Genomic DNA, 18,413 nt, shown 5'->3' with positions numbered 1-18,413 from the left:
AACCTCTGGATGGGCTCCTTGTGGTTATTCCGCCGGATTTGAGCGTGTTTGTGTTTATCCTTTTTTAATCGCGCTACATGCCGTCTTTGTTCTGCAGAAGCCCAAATGTTTGGAGACGCCGGGCCTGTTTGTTCGTGTCATGCGTGACAGAAAGGAGAAAACTGGCAAAATGCATGACTTTAATTTAAAAAACAAAAGAAGCTACAGCTCAGTGCTTTTCTGATGAAAAAAGGCTCTGGAAACTATTGTTTGTTTGGGTGATCTGATCCCACCAGCTAATACTCCCAATGAACGCAGCATGTGAATGGAAACCAGTGCTACGCCTGCACTGCCAGCAACATTTCCCAGGTATTCTGAATGCACTGAATGTACGGGCCCGTCCGTTGTCTTACCTGGTCTCCATTAGTCCGGTTACAGCCCATCATATCACACTCCTGACACCCAGACTAAACCGCTGCGTCACACAGACCACAAGCACATTAAAACTGCTAAACTCAAGCTGAAGCTGAAGCTTCATTTTGAAGGGCCCCCGACTCCTGAAGCTCACTGTAACACTCCGACCCCCTCCGAAGGTGCGACGACTGCAGGCAGTTAATTAAAAATAGGTTTCATCTTATCATATTATATTTTCATATCAGAGCGAGCCGTAGGAGTTAGCGGTTATCGCAGCAGAAGGTTGTGACACCCCCGCGGGCACGAAGATAACAGGTTAGCGTGGAGAGTGGTGAAAACACGAGGGTCAAAGGCAAGACGCAGTCTTTGCTCATTACTGTTGTGGCGGCACAAGCTGGATGTAAAAATAACCTAAACGGGATTAACGGAGCTGCGCGGTGTAGCAACACCACTGGATTTAGTGGTTTCAGGTTCAGAGGACTTCAGAAGATGTTGTCTTTTTTGTCATTTCCTTTCATTCATGTCAGCAAATTCGCAGCTCTGCATTTCACTGGGAACACTCAGGCCTGGTGCGGCCCAATTACGGAGAAACGGAAATGAAAGCAGTATTTCCTCATCACGGAGCGTAGCTCGCTAAGATAAGCATTTTAAATTCGACGGTTGTTGTGTGCAGCCTTGCTCAGCAGCCGCACAGCAGATTTACTGCGACACTCACTCTCTGGCTAGTCAATAAAAACTGATTTGAGTCAAGTTTTTTTTCTTTTATTATTAAATGCAAAAAGAATTCATCGCGTGTTCATGTTATCAAGGCTAAACACTAGCTTGGTGTCATGATTAATCGCTTAAATTAACTCCAAGAGATGTTTTAGAGCAGAACTAATGGTTGCACAACTGGGTTATTGAATTTTTAGACCGTTTTCAGACTTCCTAATTCAAATTCATCTAAAAGAAAGGCAGCGGAATAATGGTGGGAGGTGGGAAGGAATGGTCAAACACTTTTCCACAGCAGGAATGCTGCGTGTAGGCCGAGGGGTTTATCCACCAGTCGGCAAAGAAACGTATTTTCTGATAACGATTTCTCAGGATTCTTCGGATTCCAACGTTACTTTTGTGTGCTGAAGGATGAGTGGTGTTTCGTTTGGAAAAGGAGATATAGAAATAACGGTGCGCTGCGTGTGACCTTCTCTCAGATATTTGCAGGAAGTGCAGGTCATTTGTTCCGTTTTATCACTTGCCCTGTAGCTAAATGACAGCCTCCATCAGAAAGCGAATATGTCACAATGTCTTTTTTTCCTCCCCAGAAAGGTTGAATGGGTCTCTTGTCGGTCAGATGGAAATGAAAGTCTCCACGCTGAATGTCACACTAACAAATGCATCATGTCAGTACCTTCCTCCCTGCCATTTCCCTCCATTATGCTGCCATATTTTTACTCGAGCTGCGGCTGGTTTTCATTCGGAGCAGAGCAGAGCGACGCCGCTTAAGTGGACTTGTGACAAATTAAGGCGAAAAGTGTTCGGATCCCTCCTGCACCCAGGTTAAAGGAGTCTGCAGGCCTGCCATCACTCATAATTTGTGGTTTTCCTTGCAACTGGATCCATATTTCAATCACAGCAGCCCGCCGCCAGCGCGCTGATTGAGCGGCGCCACGTGACGAAGCTCTTATCGGTCATTACGTGCATCTGGACGGACGCGGAGGAGAAATGCAGCTTGATTGATGAGCGGAGGCAAACAACAAACAGAAAGTGATTGCATTTACCGGCTAATTTGTCCTTTGTTTTAATTAGCACGTGATGAAAGTGCGGCAGCTTTAAAAACGGCACCACAATCCCCCTGTTGGCCTCCGCAGCTTCAGCGGTTTTAAGCCTAAATATAGAAATCCACCATTTTGACCAGCCATCTAATCCGAGCATTTATTTAGAATAGTCACTCACTTTAATTTCTCTCCCGTATCGATTGCCCATGTTCAAAGAGGCGCGCGTTTCTGGTTATCGCCATGAGGAACTATATTATTAAGCCTTTTTTAAAAGGTCATGAGGCTGCTGATAAGGCCGGGAAATGACTGACTGGAAATTAAAGTGAGAATGTACAATTCTGGTATCACCGGCAGAACAAATGTTTCCATTTCCACGAGGCTTCTGCAGTCCCTCCTCGCTCCCTTCCTCTTCCAGACCCTTGAAGGGATGTAAACTAATGAACAACGGTGTCAAACAGGGATTATTTGTTCTGTGGTGTAGGTGTAAGCCGCCGAAACGTACAAAAGCCGCTTTCTGCTCTTTGCGGTTCTTCAAAACACCTCCGCCAAATTAAGACAAAGTGCAGCCCGCCTTCAGAGGAGGAAGATGATCTTTGACAACGTTGTTTTTAAAAAAAGAAACATCTCGAGCGGGAGGCAAGGCAGAGCAAGCCGAGAGGTGCGGAGGGCTGAGAGTCACATGCCTGGAGGGGAGAGCCCTTACTCATTCTCACTAAAGCTAGAAGGTACCGAGAGGAGCGCCGAGCTGAGGGCAGCTGGTCTTCTCCACCATCAACCAGCAGCGTGAAGCAGACTTGTGTGTGGTTGTTGCAAGGGCAGAGGAACATATCAAATCAATGTATGGCCTCAATGCAGATCAGAGCCTGACAAGTCCCAGCGGTGCTGCCATTTCTGACACAACAGCTACTTCCCACCTCCGCACAGCCAAGAACCATCAAAAAGGTGTCGAACGACTACAATCTTGACTTGAAAGAGCCAAAATCGATTCATAAAAACCCAAATTAATCTGTTCGCGGGGAGATTTTTCTGCAGATACCTAAAATCCTGAGACAAATTTTAGCCCCAGCTTTGGTCTTTGAGAAGTCGGGTAGATGTTTGATATGATGGTGATCTGATATATCCATCATTGTCAGGGCTGAAGAGATGTAATTAAGATTTGAATACAATTAAAATCCCACAATGCCCTTTGTCAGCCAAGATTAGATCAACATGGGCGACTAAGCTAAGCAACACACCAGTCGGGGCCAGTTAAAGTTCAGAAAACCCCCAAAACAACCAGTCGACCACGGTGTAAATGAACTCCCCCACCGACGTGAAGCAACAGTAAGCTAACATTGTCCAAGACACAGATTTAGCAAACTTTGCATGAAAAGGATGTTGGAGGCACATAACGCCTCGTGTGATGAGTCTATTTACCGCAACAAAATAAAACTCTAATCAAAAAGTTGAGAAATCAACAATAAATGTCAATATACAGTCGTGAGAAAGAAGCATGTGAACCCTTTTGGGTTGGATTTCTGCATAAATGGCTCTGAAAAGGGTTTCTGACCTTCCTCAAAAACTAAACTAAAAATGCAAAAAATTATATTTTTGTTGAACAGAACATGTAAAAACTCAAGAGCAGGGTGGTCAAAGTGTGTGAACCTTTGGATTTAACAACTGGTTGACCCTCCGTTGGCAGCAATAACCTCACCAAACATTTCCCATAGCTGCAGATCCGACCTGCACCAGCCAGGAGGAAGTTCACACTATTTCTCTGGATGAGGCCGTTTCATTTCACCAATATTCTTGGGATATCTGCTGTGAATTGCTATTTTGAGGTCAAGCCACAGCATCTGAAGCGGGCCAAGGTCAGGACTTCTTCTGTTGTGGTGCCTCTTCTACGCTTTGGGCCTCCGTCCTGTTGCATCGTCCAGCCACTGAGCTTCAGCTGGCCAACAAATGGTCTTGATAAAGTTGGGAATTAATATTTCCGTTGATGATAACAATCCATCCAAGGCCTGAGGGGGGAAAGCAGGAATGTTGGGATGGGGTGTTGATGCTGGTGCCTTTTTACCCTCCAGGGTTCCGAGTTTTTCACTGGACACGCGAAGATTCTCCGTCGCCTCATCGAACGTGCATCAGGGCTTTCAGAGATACTTTCGTAATCCTTTCCACCTTCATGCAAGTCAAGAATTGATCGCAGGTCTTCTGAGGGCTCTTTTGTGGGAGGCATGGTTCAAATCAGGCACTGCTTCTTGAGAACAACTCTGATGGAATCTGATGTGTTTTCAGCCAGCAGCTCCGATGTCCTCACACTGACTGGACTCCAGGTCGGCTGAGTCGTTAACATTGGGGTTCACGTACGTTTTCCCCACACATCTAAAATCTACATGTGTTCAATAAAATCATGCAAACAGATCTTTTTTCTCGTTTTTTTTACAGTATTAATTTATGCAGACTGTTTTTCTGTTGTGACTTTGATGATGATCAGAACTAATTTTGCAGAAATCCAACTCATCCAAGAGGGTTCACATACATGGAGCAACTGTAGACAGCTGCACAGAAGATGGAGCAACATTCGATTTATTTCTATATTTGAATAAAGCTGCGCAGCGTCTATAATTAGATTCAATGCAAGAGCAAAAGGGGGCTAAGAGGAGGACAGTGCTATAATTTAGACCTCACACTCACATCTTAGCTGCACCGACACCATTGTTTGGCTCATCGTGAAAAAAATTGCTATTTCCATTTAATACAAAACATCATCGGACGTGTGTATAAGTTCAGAGTCCAGAAGATCTTAAGTGGAGGAAACATGGCAGGTGGTATTTTAGGGCCCAATTACCAATATGTTTGGGACAAGTGACCTTTCCACACCACTGTCTGCATGTCCAGGTAGCGGCGTCTCGTCTGCCAGCCATCAAAAAGGCTTTATTGAAATGTTTATTCTTGGTGTGCACCCAAAGGTTAACGCACACACGCTACACATCAACTTCTAACCTGTGTCACAGCATAAAATAAACCCGCCGTGAAGCGGACGGATGACACCTTAGATTAATGGTTGCCTCTTTAGCCTGAAGTGGGCTGGTGGGCTGATCTTCTGTCCTCTTCATATCAAGAGTTCCTTTGTGATTTTAAGTGGTGCTTGAGCTGCACAACCTCAGTGCTTGACCCTTTTCCAGCAAAGGTGTTAGGACTTGGGACCAATGGAAGATGGCAAACGGGGCCACTTATTCATACAAACCTGTTTATTGTGTCTCTTTGTCTGCAGCTGCCTTCACTGGAATCCTCCAAGTTTGTGCATTATTACAATAAATGTATATATTATATGAAAAGAATATTAGCTTCTGCAGAAAAAGGAGACTCGGTTTATTTATAACGACGCACTTCAACAGGTCAAAAAGGGAAGTGCAGTCACTTATGTTGTCAATTAGAGTGCTAATCACTCTTCTGCAGTTCTGTTCCCAGTTTTATAGCTGCATTTAACTCTGGAGGGGTTCACCGGGGTTTCAGAGGCAATTAAGCACCAATCCTAAATATGATTCAAGAAACTTTTCATTAAACAGCATGTGGTCTCCAGTGGCCAGTAAAATACCGCGAATAAGAAAACCGTGAAACTGTCGCGCTGCGGTGACTTTCATTTCACTTTGCTATTTTGAAGGTTGTGCTGCTGGACTTCATTTAGAATGTAAAATGTTGGACAGCTAAACGAGTTTTAATTAAAGTGGCTGCTACTCTTTATCGGACCCTGGTACTGAACCCCCATTTCTGTCTGAATGTGGAGGACTGTGGTGGAGACATGGACACGTTCGGTGGAGCATCAGGCTCCACCTACTCAGTCCTCATCACAAGACGCTAATGCTCAGCTAACCGGCGCCACCAACAATGGAACTTTATATTTTTGGCAATACTCAGAAACAACAGTGGTCTTCCTGCATATAGATCATTGTGTGTGTGTGTGTGTGTGTGAGAGTGAGTGAGAGAGAGACTATCCACTTGTAACCCTTTTAATATTTTCCTAAGCCATCTTTGAATAATTGGACAGACTGCCCATAAAAATAAGATTATGTGAGGGTGCCAGGTCTTTGCCTCCTGAAAAGGTCAGTATGTGTAGGACTGATGTGACTTCAACATTTAATATAGAACCTCCAAAAGTCTGAGCTCCTAATCGGGGAGAATTTTGAAAAGAATCTTAGAGTCTCACAGAGACTCAAGTCATCGAGGATTAAACTGTACATCCCACCCTGCTTTACTAAATGGAACCCCTGTATCAGCTCTGTCAAGCTCCACTTTACTACAAAAGTATAGTGAGGTGGGTGCTGCTGGAGACCATCCGACACAGGCTGCTGAATTTCAGAAGCAGGTCATCAACATAAATAAAAGAGGAAGTAAATCCTCATCTGAGAGTCTTCCTCAAAGCTGTGAGGGCCAAAGGAAACAGATGGAGCGGATATGGATGCCGTCTTAAATAAATGAGCAGTTGTGCTCTGATCCCAAAAAGAAATCACTTGAAAGTGCAGAAACAGTCGTGAAGAAGTCATATTTAACTTGACCTGTGATGGTCATCCAGTCAAAGATGGAAACGCTACAAATCGCATTGCATCTTAAAATAGACTCAAAAAACCATCAAAACTGAAGCAAAGGAGGCGCACGAAGATGAACTAATGCATAATGAGCGGCGGGGCTGCGCCCAGTTAAGGAGGCAGAATGAGGGAAGACGCCGTCGGTTCAGGAAAAACATTGATCGGCTGCGCTTCAAAGCGGGATGGGCGGGTCGAGAAAGGCTCGCCGGGCTGCGGCTCTCGCTCTCGGCGAGGTCTGAAGGGCGGCAACAGGTCTGTGTTCCACATACACAGCTGTCAGCTGTCCTGGAGCTCATCTGCGGCAGCTCCGGGAGCAAATGAGTTTGTTTCAGTGAATATCTGCCACCGATATAATTATACTGACACCAACGCACATCAGGAAGTGGCATCGCTGGAATCGGCTCCATCTTCTGTGCTGCCATTTTAAAATTGGATTTAAGGAGGGATGAGGAAGAAGAATGCTGGACTTTAAGCAAATGAATGGTCACAATCTTTTGCTGGGTTTTCTGGGGATGAAGCTACATATTTTCTCTTTATTTAAGAGAGACAAAGCAACAATTTCAGTCATTTAATCCAAATGACCTTCACAGAGGAAGGGAAATGAACCATTGTTAAGGTAAAATTCCCCATTTCCTGATATTATTCATTCATTTCTCTTCTCTCAACTGCTGCTCTCAACCAAAAGTCATTTTTTCCATCAGCAAACAAAAACTTAATTTTCTCTTTTTTTCCTATCCTTTGAATGCACCGCACTGGCCACACTTTGACGGATATACTGCATTTTAGTCTTAAACTCATGCTTTTAATAAAAAAAAAAAAAAAAAAATCACAATAATCCAAGATTAGACGTCACTCGACTTGTTCAGACATTGCTGCTAGCTTGGTTTATGTTTTTATTGCTCACAGCCAAAAGCACACGCGTTTCCATTTAATTCTCCCTGACTCTAGATTTAACATCATGCTACAAACTCTTAATATTCTCCATTTCTTGCAAGTCCAGTGCTACAATGCAAGAGAGAACATGGGACAACGTGAGGAACAATTACGCTAGCATTCAGCCTAATAAGGATGACGATTGAAGATGGCTAACACATAATGTCTTCTTAAGACAACTCGGCTCTCTGAAAAAGCTTGAGCCTCCTCAAGGTTAGAAGAGAGCACCTGACAGGCTCAGTAAATCCTCTCCACCAGTCTAAAGTCTCATTTATATTCTCATTCTGCACTTCCTTAAGACTGTGAACAAGAAAACCTTCTAAAAAATGCACGTTTCTGCCAATCTCCTTTCACAAATACGCGGGATTTCCGAAGTGGTAGCTGTCGGGATCTCGGTAGGCGCGAGGGAACTGACAGCTTCTCCTGCGAGTTAACAAAACAGCAATGCAGTCGGAATTCCGGGGTCGAGCTAATGGGATGTTTTGGAAAAGGCAATGGGAAAAAAAAGAACTGGTTTGGTTCGGTGGACTGGAAGTGACTCCGGTGACTCTGGGCTGCGAATATTTCAGTCTGTTGCTGCCTCTTTCTTCAGCCTCGCTGTTGCAGAGGAAGTTACGTCTTATCTGGGAACAGATGAAAAGCGTTTCCATTATGAATGGATGAGGTTCATAAAAAAAAAAAAAAAAAAGCCCGACAAAGACACAACTTCAGGCTCCGGCAGCCTGGCAGTAGCTCGCAGGCGGTGTGTCGCCCTGCAACAATGCTGCCCCCCCAGGCTATTATCAATAGCTTCTACAGTCAGCGAGACAAAACACACACAAGGTCGGTGGTGACAACAACTGGCTACTGCTCAGTGTTCGCCTTGTAAAGCCTGATGGAGAAGAGCCACGTAGAAACAGATGTAGCTCTGGAGCGCGAGGCCAAAGCTCGAGCTGTGCTATCATTTATTGGAGGAGAGGAGGCCACCGTTAATGACGGACTATGGATGAGGACCACTCTTGCCTCTAGGCTATTTGGAGAGGCAGCAGTTCAGGCCCCTGCTCCTTAATTGGTCCCCTCAGAACCTCGGCGCACCCCAACTTCACGATCGCATGACTCCACTGAGCGAGCCGAGAGAATCTCTGCGTTCGCGCCGCTCAGCATCGATTACCTCGCTCTATCTCTGCAGTTTCTTGTTGGTTTTTTTTTTATTACCCAATTCCTCTTCACCTACAGATCGCCATCGGCCGAGTAAACCATACAAGGCAAGATAAAGAGGAGCAGACAGTGGAGAAAATGGCTGGAACAAATGGGAGATGACTCCGGCCTGCCTACTGGGTAATTGGGTTTGAGCCTCTTATTTTATCGGACTTGTTTTGGATAAAAGCTATAAAATGCCCCCACATGCAGAGAGGATAACTGCACATTAGCCGATCAGGAGATAACACCCAGAGGACGGAGCAGTCTTATTTTGACTCTCCGGTAGAGGAAAACCTACTGACTCCCCAACTTAACTTCCTGTAAACTTGAAAGCAATCGCGTGATTGAGCGCCAACAGAAGGCGCCGCCTCTCGGTAGCCTCCGCTCTCCATTTCCACATTCTAATTCAAGGCGTGCTCGTTTCAGACTGACATTTCAATTTCAGATGCTTCTACATCTCGGTGCTTTGAATGGGGCTCTTGTCATTACATGTGTACGCTCTGGTCGGAGACCATGACAGGTTGACAATTGCAATAGTCACGCGGCAGAAATGCTCTACATATCTCAGGCTAATGCATAATATTTTAAATCAGCAGCGTGAGTTTTGACAACGCCGCCGCGCTGCCGGGAAAACCTATTCATCACCGCAGGTTTACCGAACGGACGATAACCGCAGCTCGGAGAGAACAGCCTGTCGGCGGCTACGACGCTGGCTGCAAACTATTAAAAGTCTAATTCATAGGAGCTGGTTGAAATAAAGGGAAAAAAGAGCATACAGTGTGGACGTGGATCACCGGAGAGCATTAGAAAGGTGATAATTGCACATTTCAAATGAGCAAAAAGGTTTAAATATGGAAATGGAATGAGCGGAGTGACAACAGCAAGCTGCCGTTGTGCCGATTCAAAGTAAACCACAAAAAGCACCAATAACCCGCCGCCACCTAACGCGTGTTCTAATAGGTCCTGGATGAGCGTGGAGCTGTAAAGCTCAGAAACAAACAGTCATCTGCTGAGGGGGAATAAAAAACCACGGCATCAGTGTTTATGACTATGTGGTGCAAAGAGATGACAATCATTAAAATGTAAAATAACGCCAGCGTTTCTTCTTCGGAGGCCTGAATAATGGACACGCGGGCTTTATAGATGCGCCCTTGTCTCCGGCTCCGCGCTCCGCTTGGTCTAAATCACCTAAGATGAAATGAAGTAGAAAGAGGCAGAGCTATTTATTGATCGTGTTGTCGGCTGTGAGGTGAAACAAAAGTAGCCTTTAAATGAATGTAGCCACATCGACGCGTGGCGTAGATGTTATCTGTCTTAATGACAAAGGGGAGTCCTTGACTGAAGGGGAACCTCATCAAAGTCACGCACGCATAACCTTGCACCGGCGCCGGGAGAGCAACGGAACACACGCGCTCATGCTTATGGATAAACATTTAAATTCAAACGTTCAAGTCATTAACTACTGTCAACACGCAGGATTAGAGCAATGGCTCGGATGGGGGGGTGGGGGGGTCCATATTTTGTTTGCTCATCTCAAACTTTGCAGGTTCTCTGATGTCGATCTGATCGGACCTCAAGGAGAAAACTGAACGCTGCAATAAGGGTATCGACAGCACACGCCTCCGACGCGCCGCACCTGCACCTGAGCGGCGGTAGATATGAAACCGATCCATAACCGCAGAAGAATGATGAGGCCATGACGGCTACAGAACAGCCCGCGTGATGGACGACCAAAACGCCGCCGACAAAAAAAGATATTTGGCTCTTTTTTTGTACAGCGCAACAATTAAGCTAAAATTTAGGCAACAGTGTAAAAAGCAAATAAGCTACATGTTAGATTTTCGTTTTAAAAAAAAGTGTTAAAAATGCATCACTGCCTCTGAAAGCGTTAAATTCTTCACCTTTGTGCATCAGCGTCATGGTAACGACCACAGCGGTGCGGCGACATCACATCATGCTAGGTGGGGCGTCAACTCGAATGGAAAAATCTACCTTTTCTTCCTTGGTTATATGGTACCGGTACACCTCAGATCAGCGTTAATGCTGAGATCCGATGAACTAATCGATCATGAAGCAAAAATGTCTAAATGCGTTTACTTATGGGATGTTTTGGATCTATTTTCTCACTTGTCAAAGAGCGGATGAAGGACGACGTTCCCATCAGCATGCAGCGCACGGCGCTCGTGAACAAACACTAGTTTGTCCTACTTTAACGCTGAATTCATTAAATATGCATTCGTCTTTGATTATGCTTGAAATGAATCCATCAGGGAGTGCAGTGACAGGTGCTCGCCGTTAGTGACAAACCGCCGCCGCAGTTGCCGACGACGCGACGCGCTTCGGGGATCTGGGCCGCGACCCCGTGATCAGTCTGTTTGTTGGATTCTGCGCCTCAAAAATATCCCAGAAAATTAGAGCGGAAGTAGAATTTGTCAGCGTGTTATTCAGGAAACAAGCGTGCGTTAGCGTCGGCGGCGCAGGCATAACACGGTTTCCCTTCAGCCTGGTGCTGGAATGCGGCCTTTGTGGCGCCGCCCTTGAGCTGGTCAGTGAGGCATCAAACGGAGCGTTGTGAATGAGCCGTTATTCCCAAGGCTTCCCTTTCATCGTTATTAGAACCCACGTGAGCAGTGGCGCCTCTTAGCGAACAGGACTCTTCAAGGCTGTTGAGACGGGGCAGAGAGGCGAAGCCGCGGCAGCCCGATGAATTGGCGCCGTGACACACCCCATCGTTCCCGCAACCCGGAGAATGACTTTTGACAAATGACACGACCGTTGCTTCTATTGGGCCTGGACCTGCTTCTGTTTCAGAGCCGAGCTAATGAATCGGGTGTGTTTTCATTAAAAAGCATCTACTGCGTACATTTTTATCCCCACCGTCTCGCTTTGGACTTAATGGCGTTGGAGAGCCGCTTGAATGGAGGCGGGCAGGACGCCGTCCGCATACCAACGTTCTCGCCCAGAAACTGAAGCAAAAGTTCAATAATTAACTGGGCCTCATGTTTAAGCAGCTGAATAAATCTGGCTATCAGCCAATGTGACAGCGTCCAGATGCCCAGGGGAGCCAATCAGAAACGTCCAAAAAACAAAATGTGGACGTTCGGATTGAAGATTCCAGAAAACCCCTCTGAAGTTGGCGTGGAAGCCGTATAATGAAAGCATTGTTTGGCTATTGCAGCAGATAATCAATCGTCCGTCTCCTGAGAGCATCGTGCGAAAATGCTTATCTGCTGAGCAGATTCTCGATATCCCACAGACGATGGAACGCTAGCGCCTCGCTCAGCGCTGCCGGCGGGTCCCGCGCAGCCTCTTATCCCGCTTCATCGCCGCAATTAACAGGTTCAACTCCAGCTCCTTTTTTTAAAAACTATTTTTAGGCTAATGTCCCCACTTCCCGTCTGTGGCGGCAGAGAGGAGCTGATGTCAGAGGAGGTCGGCGCGCTGGTGGGAAAAATGGGTCCCCTTTGAATAATTCAGGAGCGAATCCGGGCGAAGTGACCACGGCGCGTCCTCCCAAAGAACGGAAAACAAATGTGGACGGCCCGCCGTTGGGAGGGGATTCATCTTGTGTGAAATGTTGAATCAAAGCTGCAGCTTGAGAAAGAGGCTGGCAGTCATTTTTATGGGATAAATAAAACATGGCGGAGAGCTTTTTTTTCGCTTTTTAAACCCCTGTCGTTTGAGTCCTTGTAGCGTGTTGTGCCACAGATGCATGTCGCTGCCAGCAGGAGGTCCAGGCTGCAGCTCCCAGTCGCTCAGGGCCCGTCAAATCTGATTAAACCTCACCTCTTCAGTTCAAGCAAACTGGCGAAGAGCGGCGTCACCTTGTCGCCGCGCGGCTGCGGTTGTTGTCTGCGCTGTTCTTCCTTGACATTGTGGATGATAATTCAGAAGCAGGAAGGTCAACGCTGCGTTTGTCCTTTCTGACCTGCTGTATAATCATCAAAAGCTCAGCCAGGCTTTTTTCTAATAAGCTAATTTTACATTTTCCATCCCTACTTTGCATGTGAATAATGAGCAGGTTTGGTCCAGGCCGACCAGATGGCTTTACTAATGTGCTGTGTTGGTGTCAACGTCAAGTACATTTATTGATTTAACCCCAATTCCGCCTTAAGTGGACAATTAGGACCCAACTATTGGTTCACATTTGGATGTATTTCAAAGAAAGACTGCAGGTGTTCTGTCACCAACCAAAGAACCCATATTCTCCACAACGAATCAGCACTTTTATGTTTAAAAATGCTCGCTCATACAGATATGAGCGCCAATAAACAACTTGACGTAAGTTCTGTGCTATGGAATGTCATAAACTCCTAAAAAAGGTCCTAAAAGTAGCAATAACCCATTTCATCATGATTTATGGTAAACACTGAGATGTACTCAATTCGTCAGCAAGTCAAGTGAGGAAGCCGTCTGACAGCAGCCGGGAAAAAAGCAATAAAAAAATATATGAAATAGAAGGAAATGGAGATTATATGGTTTGCTCTTCTACTGTGAGGGCTCGTAAACGCCTGGTGGTGGAAACACAGTCGGCTGTTCCTGCACGGAGCAGTAAAATCAGAGGGAATAACCCAAAAACCACGGGCAGGAACTCCACCTACAACCACGTTCTGGACAGGTAAACAGGAAGTGACACATGGACACCGACTGATGCAGGCCACCGTGACTGCTGGGGTCCATATTTTTTATTTTTTTTGGGGGGGGAAGGGGGTGAACGACGCTCAAGATTTCCATTATTCAGTCCAATTTTTTTGTGCATGTGCAGCCTGCCTTTAAAATTCCATCTGATTCCAGCGCTGCATTAAGGATTTGACTGTTGACACTGATGTTATTGAGGCACATAAATATTTATTTGGCCGCTTTGGCTGACAGCTGTCGCAGAGGCAGACCGCACTAAATCCTGCAAGTTGTATAACAACCCAAACCTGTTCAGCTCATACTGCATTCGCAGGCACATTTCACTTTCATGCATGCAAAAACACACCGCAGGCAGCCGCTTTCATGCAACGCTCCACGTGGAGCTCTAACCTCAGAGGAAACGTTGGTCATATAAATATAATGCACACCGCATGCAGTATTGAAAGGTTGCTCTGGAATGCTTTCATGGTAATGCTAAAGTAATGACAAATAGCTGAATCCCGTTGGAAAGTTACCCCCGAAGATACAAAAGGCTCGATCTAATATTTATGCTATGCAAATATCCAAGATGAAGTTAATTTCAAAAAGAAAAAAAGAGGGAAAAAAATGAATGCGGGAATGAAAACCTCGGGGCTACTTGACTAATTGACTTGCAAATGCGCCTCTGTAACACTAGCATGTGAGCTAAATGGATGTCAATAGGTCAGGATGGCTGAACCGGAGCAAAGAGCAAAGATTTCAATATGACCCGGTCACACAACAAAATGGAAACACTCTTTTGAGGCTTTTCTTAAAAACAACTGTTGTTTGGCTTCGGCGGAGCCTGTTTTAGGTGAATTAGCTTGCATTGCCACTCAGTGTGCATCCCAGGAATTAAAAATAAAGCATCCAAAGCCTTCCAAGCAACCAGTGTTGCCCACATCCCTGATAGACAGACTTAACTTCTTCTATGTGAAACAAAATCGATAAACATTTGATTAAACCCACCGCATGATGAAGAGGAAGTAACCAAAGTTGATCCATTAAAGGAAACTTACCTCGCATTCAATTTAACTGGACACAATTCAAATAAAAGCTGGTTTTTAACAGTCAAACTTGGCCCGAAAACGCATCGCAAACAACCACTTTTCAGAGCCAAAGGAGGGTGCGTGTGCGCCGTGCGTGTCAGTGCGTGTGCGCCGTGCGTACCTCTTGCAAACGGAGTCGGGACTTGCGAAGCGAGAAGCAAAAGGACGCCAAAACTCGCGCAGCATCCCCCCGAAAACTGTCCCATCACTGCGCTGCTGCGTTGCCTCCCCGGCTGGTCTGGGGGGAGCGGCCGCGGCTCTCGAACATCGGCCCCCCTGGAGGCACCTCAGGAGCGGCTTCCTGTCCGGCTGCTGCGGTGGGTAGTGTCCGCCAGGAGAGGAGGGGAGAGCGGCGGAGAGGAGAGCGGAGGCGCGTCACCTCCCCGAAAGGCGCTGAGCAGGGAGCACGAGGAGAGTGGCGCAGATCCGTGAGCGCACGAGAGAGGGAGAGAGAGAGCGCGCGAGAGAGAGGGAGAGAGAGAGAGAGAGACCTGTTGAGATACCGTCAAAGCGCGCGCGCGCCTCCAGAGCGCGCAATCAATTATCAATTAGGCTCTTGCGCCACGCGCCAGCCTGTCCTCGGCTGTTCGCTAATTACGAATGTCCAAATTTTCTTTTTAACACATTTTCCACTTGGCTTTGTTCGTCGAATCTCATTCAAAGGAAATTCAGGACTAAAATACACATTCAACGGTGCGTCACGAGTAAACCCAGGTCTAAAAACTTCAGTATTTGTAAACTGAATATTTAGTTTAATGTATAACAACTGCGGCTTATTACAGACTTACTTAAAATGTAATCAATAATGAATCCGCCAACGATGAGAGTGAAACTGAAAGGACTTAGATCGATTTTTCAATTTAAATGTACCCCACTAGGCGGCTCCAAAGCTCACTCGTTGTACTTTTAGACGGAATTGTGATGGATGTGTGCAATTTGAGGATGATCAAGACAGGGAACATTTGTGTTGTTGTCATTATCCCAAAGGCAAACGTTGGAGTATCACGTAAAAAAAACAGGGACACTGTGTTCTAAGTTCCGATGCAGGAAAAGATGAACGCGCGTGAGAACTGCCTCCACTGATGCTGCCACTCTTTCTTCCACGCGTCATTATCTGGCTGTTTCATCTCAGCCTCCTGACAGCTGTAAACATCGCTGTTTCAGTCCTGATAGAGGGGACCAGCTCTCGCCCCTGTCTGAAAATTATTCATCTGGACCTCTTTCCATTTTTCCCTTTTTCCCCCACTGCTGTTGTTCTGTTGTCGCCCCCTTATTTTCATCGTGTTTGCTTTGTAACCTCGACTTTTGCCTTTCAATCACAGCCGCTGCGCTCATCTTCCACTGAAACTAGCGGAGTTTATCTGCTCTCGCCTCTTCACAACAACAAGAATCATAATTCATATTTTATCTCTGCAAATTTTCCAGTCTGAAAATTCTTTTCTTCCTCTTGGGGCAGCTTAAAATGAGTTATTTGACACAAATTCTTGCCGACTCACATTTAAAGAAGAAGAAACTAATGGCTGGAGTTGATGCTTTAGGAAGTTTGTACTTTTGGAACAGTGCAACTCTCCCCGGTTGCAGCATATTAAGGTGTCGTCTCCTCGCATTGATCGGCCTGACCTTTGGAGACGGCCATCAGCCGACCGCAGGAGCAAGGTAAAGATTATTCCCAATGTAGGATTTCTTGTCACATAAATTCACCATATAGACTTTTTAAAATGTCAAAAATGGGATTTTTCGTGTAGAGGGAAGGAAATAACCAGTTCTCTGTTTCATTTTGAACAGATCCAGGGGTGAAACAGCCATCCGGTGCAGACACTTAAGCAAAAGCACCTCATCAGCTAAATCAACCAATAAAAGCACAGATGAACTGGCCTCTCAGCTCTGGTTTATAATGTGCTAATTATTGTTGCTGTATTAATGTCTAACACTTTCCCAGCTCGCTGGGTTTCACCTTCTTATGCAGCTGCATCTTTAACTTCATAAAAGTTGCTGAATATGGAAAATAGTCCATTTAAATCGAGGGCTGAGCCAAGGTGATTACAATATCAATTCCATTTTGTAAGATTTACTTAAAACATGCTTTAATCTTAATTAAAATCAGCGACATCCTTTGGAGACACAGGTTCTGCACGTCTGGCTAAAGTCAGATTCCTGGATAGTTTTGGTTGATTTTCAGCTGCTCTCCAACCAGAATGTGGCTAATGCTACTGCTAATGCTTTCTCGGCTGGATCTGTCTCGCTTCTGACAAGAATACGTCAAACAGAACCGACCTGTCCTCTTCATCATTCTCACACGTGTAGACCCCAAATAGTCTCTCTGTGCACGATTGCTACAGTTAATGGATTCATCATAAACACATAACTTTTAATATTTAATCCCAGATCCTCACTCCATCAGGTCAATGTGCTATAAAGTCTCTGATTTCTATGACGAACGTAATGGTGGATGAAGATTAAATTGCAGAAATGCATCATTCACTTGACAGTCATGAGGATTCTGTCCACTGAGTCAACGTTGGGACATCTGATCGTGTTTAGAACCTGCTGCTATTTTGGTTTTTTTCACTTAAATAATTGAAGTGTGACCTCTGCGGACATAATTAGCCCATTGACCAAAGGGAGCGGTCCATTTCCTGGCGTTCTTGCCCGGGGTCATGCTGTCAGACAAGGTTAACTACCAGATAATACTTCTGAAGGGAGCCGTAAATGCAGCAGTGTGTTTTTGGGGTGGCCTCGAGGCGGCTGACCCACCTTGCAGACCGTGAACGACGCAGCGGGCGCCTGTCCATTTATCTATTTTTTAAACAACAAAACAAAACCCAAAAAATGTTGTTGTCATTGTTGCCTCAAATAGGACAACTGGGAATATTTGTAACAGCAGTGAGAGCAATCCACGTGTTTTGCTGTGTTCTAGGAGAAATCCGAAGGAACTTTACTCTTTTTATATTCTGTTTTTAAAGTAAAAGGCTCGGGGGAATTCCATTACACTCAACGCTCGGCAGTAAAATCAGATTTCTGTGGGACTGTTCCATCAGCGGGTTTTATCTTTCTTCCCTGGACCAAAACAGCTCCTAACAGATGAGCGTTGGTACAGTCCAAACATCTAAAAATGTCTCCAAGGTAGTTTTCTCTGTCAACTGGACTGGGTTTCTTCTCTTGAAGACGTTTCGCCTTCTATCCAGAAGGCTTCATCAGTTCTGAAATCGCTGGGGAGAGAGCTTGAAAATATATAGCCCCTGTGGACCATTTGTATGCTAATGATCTGGGTCACCTGAGAGTCGTTAGCAGGGTCGTTGGTCGGGTCGTTCACCTAGTTTCTGTTGAGATGTCTCCCCTTTGTCTGCTGGGTCACATGGTGATGAGTCACTGGGTCTCTTGGAATGGTGTGAATGTTTGTTTTGCTGTTGGAAGGAGTGGAGGACTGCATTGTATGTGGGTGACAGGAAGTGTCTCAGGCCACCACCTCTGTTTAAGGATGGTTTCTCCAATTTAACATGGATAGCTTCCTTGACCCCCCTTTCGAACCAGCGGTCTTCTCTGGCCAGTATCTGTACTTGGCTGTCCTCGAAGGAGTGCCCACTCTCCTTTAAGTGTAAGTGGACTGCTGAATCCTGACCCGAAGAGGTGGCACGTCTGTGTTGTGCCATTCTTCTGTGTAGAGGTTGTTTGGTTTCCCCAATGTACAGTTCCTTGCATTTCTCCTGGCACTGTACAGCATAAACAACATTACTTTGTTTGGGTCTTGGTGTCTTGTCCTTTGGGTGTACTAACCTCTGTCTGAGAGTGTTGCTGGGTTTGAAATGAACCGGTATGTCGTGTTTCTGGAGGATCCTCCTAAACTTCTCCGAGACTCCAGACAGGTAGGGGATGGAAACGCTGCG

At 45.7% G+C, this 18,413-nt stretch overlaps 1 protein-coding gene across 2 annotated transcripts in view; it reads right to left on the bottom strand.

Annotated features, from left to right (window-relative positions):
• Positions 1-14,976, bottom strand: part of LOC101069020 (netrin receptor UNC5D-like) — a 94,312-nt gene extending 79,336 nt beyond the window's left edge. Inside the window, exon 1 of one of the 2 annotated variants that reach the window (XM_029837868.1) lies at positions 14,651-14,976. In XM_029837868.1, the coding sequence (XP_029693728.1) occupies positions 14,651-14,735 (85 nt within the window). In that variant the 5' untranslated portion in view covers positions 14,736-14,976. The remainder of the gene's footprint in view (positions 1-14,650) is intronic. The other variant, XM_029837867.1, reaches the window with a different exon arrangement.
• Between the last annotated feature and the right edge of the window lie 3,437 nt (positions 14,977-18,413).

Source organism: Takifugu rubripes, chromosome 6 (genome assembly GCF_901000725.2).
Source record: "Takifugu rubripes chromosome 6, fTakRub1.2, whole genome shotgun sequence".
NCBI classification, from domain to species: Eukaryota; Metazoa; Chordata; class Actinopteri; order Tetraodontiformes; family Tetraodontidae; genus Takifugu; species Takifugu rubripes.
The sequence above is the reverse complement of the archived record's forward strand: the minus strand, read 5'-3'. Positions and strand labels throughout refer to the sequence as shown.